The 11,018-nt window shown below is 39.7% G+C and overlaps 1 protein-coding gene across 9 annotated transcripts; it reads right to left on the bottom strand.

The window, feature by feature from the left end:
• Positions 1-254: 254 nt before the first annotated feature.
• LOC131223846 (uncharacterized) lies at positions 255-5,988 on the bottom strand. 9 transcript variants are annotated; one of them, XR_009160733.1, is made up of 7 exons: positions 5,347-5,988; positions 1,790-1,898; positions 1,578-1,661; positions 1,365-1,464; positions 902-1,006; positions 720-773; positions 255-543 (listed from the first exon to the last, which is right to left on the bottom strand). XR_009160733.1 is itself a non-coding variant. In XM_058219373.1 (7 exons), the coding sequence occupies exons 4-7, from the start codon at positions 1,443-1,445 to the stop codon at positions 415-417; spliced, it is 342 nt and encodes a 113-aa protein (XP_058075356.1). In that variant the 5' UTR covers positions 1,446-1,464; positions 1,578-1,601; positions 1,790-1,898; positions 1,991-2,252; the 3' UTR covers positions 255-414. The 9 variants fall into 9 exon arrangements, 3 of the variants coding, with proteins under 3 accessions (XP_058075356.1, XP_058075355.1, XP_058075354.1); XR_009160735.1 differs by lacking the exon at positions 5,347-5,988 and adding an exon at positions 1,991-2,253 and having other exon boundaries at positions 902-986; positions 1,547-1,661; XR_009160736.1 differs by lacking the exon at positions 5,347-5,988 and adding an exon at positions 1,991-2,252 and having other exon boundaries at positions 902-986.
• Positions 5,989-11,018: the final 5,030 nt, after the last annotated feature.

Genomic DNA, 11,018 nt, shown 5'->3' with positions numbered 1-11,018 from the left:
AAAATTTTAGCCTCCATTGTTTTCAATCGAGACTAAATCCAAATTTTAGCCTCAATTGCCTCCAATCGAAGCTAAATCTATTTTTAACCTCGGTTCTCAACAACCGAGGCTAAAGCCTTTAGCCACGGGAATTTCGGCCTCGGTTATCAACAACCAAGGCTAAATTCAAACCTCAGTTACAAATTGAGGCTAAAAATATTATTATTTTTTTAAATATTTATTTAAACTACTAATCCATTTATTCAATCCACTCATGAAACAATCAATCATGAAAGCCATAATACCAACAAAACAGTTAACAACAGTCTATTTAAAGTTTAACTCAATCAAACTGTTACACAACATTTGGTTCCATAAATAATACAAAGTCATGGTTGCGACCTTCATCACCGGTGCCGTCATGCTTGGCAGACCTTAAGATAACACTACCCATCCATCTTCTGCTGCTTCCAGGCCAGCGTCATCATTGCCTCCACCAGCATTCTCCATTCGAATTGTGCGTAGCAGGCCTTGCAACCTCAACAGGTAGCTCTGGGCTGCTGGCTGCAAGACATGAAATAAAACTCTCAAACAAGAAATGAAATGCAGATGGATATATGTAGGGAAAGGAAAGAGAGTAGAATTGAGAGTTGGAAGTGCTGGAAAGGAAACCCAAAAGGAGGTTCTAATAATGAATGAGAAAACAGACAAGATGTGGATTATAGTATATTCTCACTGACTTGGATTTGCTTAATGTGGCGGACCTCATCAGGTCCATGTTGCAGACTCTCGGCCTGTAGAAATTGATAAAAACCAAGATGAGGCAGGGGAAATAAACTTATGCATTGTAACATAAGACTTTTATCGTATGAAAGACAATGCATCATAAGATAATTCATTCTTCAAAAGCAATTGATATGACCTTCTTTTTCTGATCCAAGATATGCTTTTCACAATAAGCCTTGTGCTGAAAAAACTTGCCTCCACCAGTCTTCACATCCTATAACCTTGAACAATAACCTTCAATCTACTTTTCGTAAAATACAGTACTATCAATCAAACAGGGTGGTTTGTTTATCACTTCGTATAAGATAACTTACAGTAACAAGTCACTAGTAGGGTTCATGAAAGTAATTGTTTATCCAACACATGATATTGGATCCCAGGTTAAGGGATTTCACTGGTACTTATTATTTACAGTATCAGGAGTTAAACACTCACAAACTTCGCTCATACCCAATGAGAATCCAAAAATTAACTCAGGAATGTCAGGGTTAGATAGATGTAGTGCCACAATTGGCTCAGCCATAACAAATTACAAATTTTTTTTTTAAAAAAAAGAAGAATTTAGAAATAATTATTATTCAAATAAAATAGCACATCACCTCAGTCTTCATATCGATCTCATATATACAGAAAATGTTTTTCAATGGAGGTCTATCCCAAGGTGTAAGAGGATTTAACATTGGATCACCACGATACAACCTGAAATTTATAGCATTAAAAAACATAAGCCTGCTGGAAATGATATGACTCCAAAAATGCAGAACATTAGTACAGCACATACAATCAAATAAAATATCTTTTCAACCATCTACCTCGGGTAACAAGCCAATCCGCATCTGTAAAATCAAAGGGCGGAGGAGAACTTTAATCAGGCATGAAAGTGGAAGGGTCAAAACCTACAAGCCGTAGAAAAGCATTTACAAGCAATTTTCAGCATCCAAACACAGACTATAAACCATTTACCTATAAATCATTTACAGTTAACCCCATTTACAAGCATCATCCAAACACTTCGTAACCATACCTATAAATAATAAAACTTGTCACCTTCTTCTCTTGCAAAAGAATAAAACTTGTCACCTTCTTCTTCTCTGGCAAAAGAATAAAACTTGTCACCTTCTTTTTCTTCTTCTCTGGCAAAAGATTTCAAAGTTACCAATGCATCCATAGGCAATTTAATGGCTCAATAGCAAATTGGTGAAGTAAGCCAAAGAAAAGTTCTTACCACTGCTAAATCACATGTATGACTATCTTCTTGGAGAAAATTGTATAAAAATACAGTACTTGAGTATGGACACAGCAAGGATCAGGTACGGCAAATCCCCTAAATCCAAATTTTCATGACAAATAGAACAAGGGATTGGTCAGAACTCATAAGATAATCATGTTATGGATTGCGCCATGTTTGATTGATGCTTTCTACCTTGCCTAGAACAGATGAAAGAAAGGAAAAAGGAAAACATTTATATGGCATCTCTCCTTGCCTAGCAGTGGTGTGGTCAATCTAGAAAGGAAGAAACAATAGGTACTTCAGCAATTGCTTGGAATCTGTGGAAGAGATCTTTCATAAGCTAAACAGTTGGATCCGTCTTAGGCAATGGGTTTGCCTACAGTTTAGAAGTAAAAAGGAGGAATTATTGGCCTGTTGGGTCTTTTGGCAAATTAGAAAATACATATGAATAAATCTCACCTATAATGAAGAAAAAACCCCAAAATTTTTCATATTATCAGCAAACATAACTTTTCAAACAAATGTGGGTGTTTCATTTTGGGTCCTTTATTTGGGGTTGGTTTTACATTATTTTTCAAGAAGACTGTGAATCTTTAGTGAGAAGTTACATCTAAAAACAACAGTATTTAGTGCCCAAGAAAGCTGAGGAGATTCAACTCATCTTAAGAAATGCTAAAGGGGGAATTTTAGTTACAAGAAAAAGAAAGAGAAGTTGATAAGAGCACACGAGAAATCGAGTACTCAAAAACTTGATCTTGTCTTTGAAAGTTGAGAAAATAAGATCATGCAAAAGCTTTCAAAACTCAATAAATTCGATCAAGGACTTAAAATGACTTGAAGAAAGAGATATAATAAGATTGTTAAACTAGAAAGTCAATTGAGCGTGCAGAAACTTGGAATTTTATGTTATTAACCTTAGCATTCTAGTTGTATGAGAACATGGTCACTTTGAACTTTTGCTCCCATCAAGTCCATGATGAAAGACCAATAATTATGTTTGTCATACATGAACAGATTGCTTGAAAAAAAAAATTTTAAGCAAACAAAGATGTTCCATAACTCAAATAGTGTTTCTTCTATCAAGATTTGAAACAGGAATTCTCATGACTGCATGACAGAACTTTAGGCTAGCTACCTACATGACATCAACCCTCCTTTTACCTGGTCTGGGGACTGGCTGGCGCCTTGCACCGGGCATATTTATTTGAACAGTGAATCTGTACAGTTCATGTGACATCGGTTCTTAAAAACAATTTTATTACCATCCTTTTACGGATTTCCTTCAGTGGGCCCCACCTCATGAGTTTTGAATCAGCCTGATTTTTGGGGTGTCTTACCCTCATGATGGGTCACACCTGATGCATCGTTTGGATGCCATGCCCATCAAGTTGAGCCCACAAATAGCTTGACATGCTGGCATGCGCATGAGCTACTGTTTCCAAGGTATTTGGTATTGGGTTGCGAGTCTAATAAAATGAGGGTGAACACTGAACAGCGGCAGAGTTATTTGATACTCTGGTAGAGTATGACGCTGAACGCGCAGCCACCCCGAAATCATACATATGGCATATCCAGTCTTGTTGAGTCACAGTCCCAAAATTGGATTGGTTGAAGAATTCTAACCTCTGATTCATGAATACTTTGTTGAAATAGGACTATTGGATACATGTGATTCGTCATTCTCATATATGGCACTCACATACACCCATCAGAACCATCCAAATTTGTGGGACACATTGTGGATGGAGCATATTTCTAGGATCACAATGACCAAGAAATGCTAACCATCTAAGTTGGAGGTTAAGAGCCCAGATTGATCTTATCGGCCTGTATCAATACACATCTGTTTTTGTGGTGTGACTGATACAGTACACCGAAAGCGATTTTTAATCCTCGCTTTCATACCGTGCAAGGAAAACGGATCTTACTAGAAACAATATCATAATACATTATCGGATATTACTGTAGAGTACTTGATGACTACTATTATAATATATCATCACATTGATCATCTCTAAAAAAGAAGCGAAGAGAACACTTAGTACCTGAACAAGAGAATTTTTATGTTAGTGAGTGAGATTGGGGTCAATGCATTGCAACAACTTGGCTGCCGGATCTTCGTTGTCTTCTAAAGCAGATAGCATCTGAAGAAGACAAGTTTTTCAAAATTTTGCCAGATTTTAAAATATTGTATTTTTATCATGATATTTAGGCAATAAATAGTATAAACTTTAACTACTCATTATATAAATATTTTTCAAAATATAAATTTACTAATTAATTTATGATAAATATTTTTAAATCTTTTTATTTTCAGAAAGAAAGATATTCCCAGTAATATCCGGAAGAAACTTCAAAATCTAAAATATTCCAGGAAATTTACTAGCTGAGAAATTGCTGAGAAGGACATTTGAAATTCCACGAATTTGTAACACAGTATTCATGTGACAAACATTTTTTAAATCTTTTTAGTTTCACCAAGATATTCCCAATAATATCCTGAGAAAAACCTCGAAATCTAAAATCTCCCCTGAATTCTACTAGCAGAGAAATTACTGAGAATGATATTTATCTCTGTGACAAGGATGTTTAAGTTTATTTTATTTTTTGTGACAAGGACATTTGATAATTCCACTCATTTATAACCACAATATTCATGTGACAAATGTAATAGATCCATCACATGGATCATACATAACGTTCAGTTTCCTTGGCCAAGAAAAGCAGGTTGGTCCACTAATCAGGTTGAGAACACTTGTATATATTTAATGAAAACTGTCATTTCTTCTCTATATTTTGGCCTACCTTATATAATGAGCGGACTAGCCAGATTCTTCAGCCTAGACGACTAATAGTCAGCTTGCATGCCATGTGTCTGTTTTCATATTTTCTTAGTTTTTAACATTAAACATTGCATCATTTGTAGCATTTTCTCTATTAATAATGTTGGCTTTTGGTTGCAGAAACGATTGATAATCTAATAGCCTCAAGTCGCAATTGGGCAGAGAATAAAAATGACAACGAAGGGATATAGAGCTTGGCACCACCACAACAACAATGTCGTGCATTCTCCAAGTCTCGCAGCTCTTCACTTAAGACATTTCATCAAACACATGTTGTGTACACCTTAAACATTCACAACAAATGATGAAAGGCAAGACTATTCTATGTCTACATCCATTGTATACATGGCATACATCTATAGCAACCCAGGCCGTCTAGATCATTGGTCCCATTACAGAGTTTAGGAAATCCCTAATCCTTGAGTACAAATTAGCCATGCAACCTATATAAATATACAATTTTTTGTTGAGTGAAAGTAGAGAAAGAAGGGATTTTGTAGTTCTTACCATTTGGGTAATCCTCTTATAGCACCAGTGCCCATGGACGAAAACTGAGAAATTTGGGGGGAAATCTGATACTGGAATGGTACCTGAGACATGGCAGCCATGAGGATGCTAGGATGGTAGAGTTGCTTCTTCTGTAGCAATGCCTGCTGCAATAGGGCTTGTTGCTGTTGCTGCTGCTTCAATCTCTGCTGCATTCTCCCAACCTTCTTGAATGTATTTTCCAGGAACCCAACGAACAAAACAGCAAATCTCGAGCAGGAACCCTAGAAAGGAGCGGCGAAGAAGGATTCCAACTCTTTTATAGAGATTGAAGTTGAGAAAACGAGAAAAAAGGAGTCAAATCTATGAATCGGGAGCAGAAACCCTAGGCGAAAAAGCGAAGAAAGAGATCGAGGTCTTGACAGGCTCTTCAAAGATCGAAGAAATCAAAGAGATTTGTAGAAAATTAAATGAAAAAAAAGGAAGGACGATCGAGGTGTGAAATTCCTAGGGGAAAACCCTAGAAAGAGAACGAAGATCTCTCTCGCTCGCTCGCACAACGAGTGAGAAAAGGAGTCAGGGAAAAAGCATCCATGCGCGCCTGTCGTATTTGTATATCAGACTTTTAGCCTCGGTTCCTATGCAACCGAGGCCAACAAGTGGACATTTCACCCTTCTCTGCAATATTTCTTCTGTCCATCCGATTTCATTTGAAATTTCTTAATTTTTTTCAGAATTTTCAAATTTTCAATTTTTTTCAAGATTTTTAAATTCAAAATTCTTTTTTTTTTCAAAAATTTCAAAAAATTTCAAAATTCTTAATTTTTTAAAAATCTCAATTTTTTTTTTAAAATTCATACTTTTTCATAATTATCATTTTTTTATTCTTAATTTTTCGAAAAAAAATATTAATTTTTTAAAAGTTCTCAAAAATTTTAAAAAATCTTAGTTCTTAAAAAATTCAAAATTCAAATCTTTTTCAAAACTCTCAATTTTTTTTCAAAATTCTCAATTTTTTCCCAATTGTCTCCATTTTTTTTTTCAAAATTCTCAATTTTTTCACAATTGTCAAAAGTTTTAAAAATTAATAATTCTTTCAATATTTTCAATTTTTTTCAATATTCCTAAATATAGACTTTTGGCCTCGATTTTTATACAACGAAGGCTAAAAAGTAGACTTTTGGCCTCGGTTCCTATGCGACTGAGGCTAAAAAGTAAATTTTTTGCCTCAGTTCCTATCCAACTGAAGCTAAAAAGTAGACCTTTCGCCTCGGTTCCTATGCAACTGAGGCTAAAAAAATAGACTTTTCACCTCGGTTCCTATGCAACTGAGGCTAAAATGTAGACTTTTCACCTCGGTTCCTATGCAACTGAGGCTAAATGGTAGATTTTTCGCCTCGGTTCCTATGCAACAGAGGCTAAAAGGTGACTTTTCGCCTCAGTTCCTATGCTACTAAGGTTAAAAGGTAGACTTTTGATGTAGAGCAGGTCGCGGACAGTTACATGGCCAAGATGGATCAGAAAAGGCCCGGTCGACGACAAAAGTGATCCGGACCATCGAACCTTAAATCGGGCGTATCTTGCAATCCGGAATGAGTTATCTGACGTAAAATATATGATTTTGGGGTAGAACGAGCTACTGAAGCCAACCAACCCGGCTATGCCGGGTTGCGCAGCCCGAAATTGCGAAAAACCCCTGGATCGATGGTCGTTTCACCGTTTTAATTTCGCTTTTACTATAAATAGTAAGTTTTAGTTTGATTATAACTCTTCATCCGTCGGGCTTTAGGAGTTGCGCCCAACGTGAAAAGAGCTTAGAATAATTAGGAGAACGGTTTGGTGAAGCCAAATAGGACACTTACTATTTTTGGCCGAAAACCTTGCGCACTAGTAGACATCACGACTGTCTATAAATAGTAAGTTTACTATTTATAGTAAGTCGCGGATTCTAAGAGTTTGAGTTGTAGTTTGATTCTGATTTCTTTCCCATTGCTTGGTACCCCTATTTAAAGGGTTGTGAACTCGTTTTTATTCATCAATTAATCAATTTCGAATTTATTAGAATTTATTTCTATTTTCTGCTTTCTTTCCTCGTGGATTCGAGAAGTCTCTGTGAGGAGTCCAGAGAAGCTCCGTGGATTCGGAGTAATTATCCCCATCACGTTCATCCCTGCGTCAATTGGTATCAAAGCGAGGATTTCCCTCGGGCCGATGGCAAACAACGAAGGTATGAATCAAAATCCTGTGGACGGTGATCTAGGGATTCGTTATCTTTCGGAAAGAATGGAAGCTTTCCACCGGGAGAGTCAGTTGACCATGCAAGGGCTGCAGGCAACTCTCGACCGTCTTGCGGATGCGCTACTTCCGCCCCGAGCCCTAGGCGGTGCTCCACCACCCGTGGTGGCTCCACCACCCATGGTTGTTGTACGACACAATCCCGATTTTCGTAGAGCACTATAAATGGCAAACCGTAGGGCTACACCAGATGATTCAAGTTCTAGCGACGAGGACCTTAATGAGGGTTTTGCCCGACGACCAATCCATGGAGTTGATCATCTAGATCGTGCTGAAAGAGACTATCGAGGTAAGGTGAACTTCCTAGTTTTAACGGTTTATTACGTATAGAAGATTTTCTCGATTGGCTGGCCAGAAGTAGAGAGATATTTTGATTATATGGACGTGCGGATCATAAAAGGGTAAAATTGGTAGCGTTTAAATTAAAATCTGGTCTTCCGCATGGTGGGAACAATTACAACTCTCACGAGCTCGCCAGAACAAGGCGCCTATCTCATCATGGTCACGGATGAGACGTCTTCTTCGATCTCGATTTCTCCCGGTGATTATGAGCAGATATTATTCACAATATCAAAATTGCAGCAAGGAAATCGAACAGTCACAGATTATACGAAGAATTCCAACGGCTGGCCACACGAAACGATCTGTCAGAATCGAGTCAAGGAAGGTGGCGCGATTTATAGGTGGGTTGCGGCCGACAATTCAGGACCGAGTTCGGATGCATCGTCGGGACCATGTATGAAACGTTTCAATTGGCGGGTAGGGCAGAAACACAACTTGCAAGAGCTCCTGCTCGTCCATATCCTTCAACTCGACCTCCCATGGCGGGTTCCACGCAGGATCCAGTGCTGCCACGAGGAAAAGACCCAGTACCTCAACATCCTACAACCGCAAACCGTGATACGGGGAGCGACTCATCCAGACCTCAACGTGCAGCACCCACAACAGCGAGTCCGAGTAGGATTCCAAATCCTTATGCTCGGCCAAGGTCGAACAATTGTTACCGCTGTGGCCAACCAGGCCACTTATCAAACACTTGTCCTCAACGTCCCGCAACACACTTGACTATAAACGAAGGAGGCACTGAAGATGAGGCCGTAGAGGAAGACCATCGCTTTGATGAACATGAACAAATCACTGAAGAAATAGCAGGTGGTGATGAAATGACGGGCGAGGATCGTGGCGAATTTCTAGTTGTGAGGTGATTGCTGTATGCCCCACGAAAGGAATTACATCCACAACGACACAATATATTTCGTACTCGGTGAAAGGTCTGTGATGTGATCATAGACAGTGGTAGTAGCGAGAACATCGTTTCAAGAGTGATGGTGGACAAGTTGCGGCTACCAACGATGAAACATCCTTCCCCGTACTCAATTGGCTAGATAAAAAAGGTGAATGAAACCAAGGTAACTGAACAATGCACTATCTCATTTTCAATTGGCAAAAATTATAAAGATCAAATACTTTGTGACGTGGTCGATATGGAAGCTTGTCATATGTTACTCGGTCGACCCTGGCAGTCAGACCGTGATGCGACCCATCGGGGACGAGATAATGTTTACGTATTTGTCAAGGATAGTCGAAAAATAATCCTTGCCCCTATGGCACCAGAGAACCACCCTGAAGCCTCTAAAGTGGAGGGGAGTTCCCTCTTAACCATTCGAGATTTTATGGAAGAATCCAAGGAAACCGGCGAGGTATACGCTGTAGTGGTGAAAGGCGAGGAAGAGGAACCCTCAAACATCCCTCCAAGTTTAAGACTGTTGCTAAACGAATTCAAAGAAGTCTGGCCAGATTTACTCGATGGATTGCCCCCATGAGGGACATCCAACATCACATAGACCTCGTCCGGGGTTAGCTTTCCCAATCACCCTCATTATCGGATAAGTCCGAAGGAGTGTGAGATACTTGGGGCAAGTGGAGGAATTGATCCGTAACGGTCTCTTGGAGAGAGCATGAGCCCATGTGCCGTACTAGCATTATTAACGCCCAAAAAAGATGGAAGCTGACGCATGTGTGTCGACAGCTGAGCAATCAACAAAATTACCATCAAGTATCGGTTCCCAATACCACGGTTGGACGACATGCTCGATATGTTAGAAGGGGCCAAGGTGTTCTCTAAACTAGATCTAAGGAGCGGGTACCATCAGATTCGTATTCGACCCGGTGATGAGTGGAAAACGGCATTCAAGACCAAGGAAGGGTTGTATGAGTGGCTGGTCATGCCCTTCGGCCTATCGAACGCACCAAGTACTTTTATGCGTTTGATGAATCAAGTTCTAAAACCGTTCACTGGCCGATTTGTGGTAGTATATTTTGATGACATATTGATATATAGCCAGGATGAGGCGGAGCACAAGAAACATCTCAGGCAGGTGCTACAGGTCCTACAACTTAACAAGTTGTACCTCAACTTGAAGAAGTGTAGTTTTTTAACTGACAGCCTATTGTTTCTAGGATTTGTTGTAACGTCCACAGGCATTCGTGTGGACGATGAAAATGTGCGAGCTATTAGGGAATGGCCGATCCCGACAAACATTCATGAGGTGAGGAGTTTTCACGGGTTGGCGACTTTCTATCGTCGATTTGTGCGAGATTTTAGCACCATAGTCGCACCTATAACAGATTGCATGAAAAAAGGACCGTTCCAGTGGACCGATAAAGCTGATAAGAGCTTTCATGAGATCAAGCATCGTTTGTCTACAACACCGGTCTTGGTGCTCCCTAATTTCGACAAATTGTTTGAGGTTGAGTGTGACGCTTCATATGTCGGAATTAGAGGAGTATTATCACAGGAAGGCAGGCCGGTAGCCTTCTACAGCGAGAAGCTCAGCGAAGCCCGAAAGAAGTGGTCGACTTATGAGCTTGAGTTGTACGCAGTTGTTCAGGCGCTGGCAACATTATCTGATTCAAAGAGAGTTTGTTTTGTACACTGACCATCAAGCATTAAAGTTTATTAATAGTCAGACTAACGTGAATCGTGTGCATGCTAGATGGGTTGCGTTTTTACAGGAATTCACGTTCGTTCTGAAGCACAAGTCAGGGCAGCAGAACAAGGTGGCTGATGCACTTAGCCGTCGTGCATCACTACTAGTAACAATGAGCAATGAGGTAGTCGGCTTCAACTGTCTCAAGGAGCTGTATGCCGAGGATGAGGACTTCAAAGATTCTTGGATGAAGTGTCAAGAAGGTCACCCCAGTGACCTTCATATACAGGACGATTTTCTCTTCAAAGGGAATCGATTGTGCATCCCCCAAAGTTCTCTAAGGGAGCAGATTATTCAGGAGCTACATGGAGGTGGCCTTGGTGGACACCTGGGGCGAGACAAGACGCGAGCTCTTGTGGAAGAGCGGTATTACTGGCCGCAGTTAGTACGCGATGTGGGAAAAGCCGT

This window comes from Magnolia sinica, chromosome 13 (assembly GCF_029962835.1).
Source record: "Magnolia sinica isolate HGM2019 chromosome 13, MsV1, whole genome shotgun sequence".
NCBI classification, from domain to species: Eukaryota; Viridiplantae; Streptophyta; class Magnoliopsida; order Magnoliales; family Magnoliaceae; genus Magnolia; species Magnolia sinica.
This window is presented reverse-complemented; position numbering and strand designations above follow the sequence as displayed.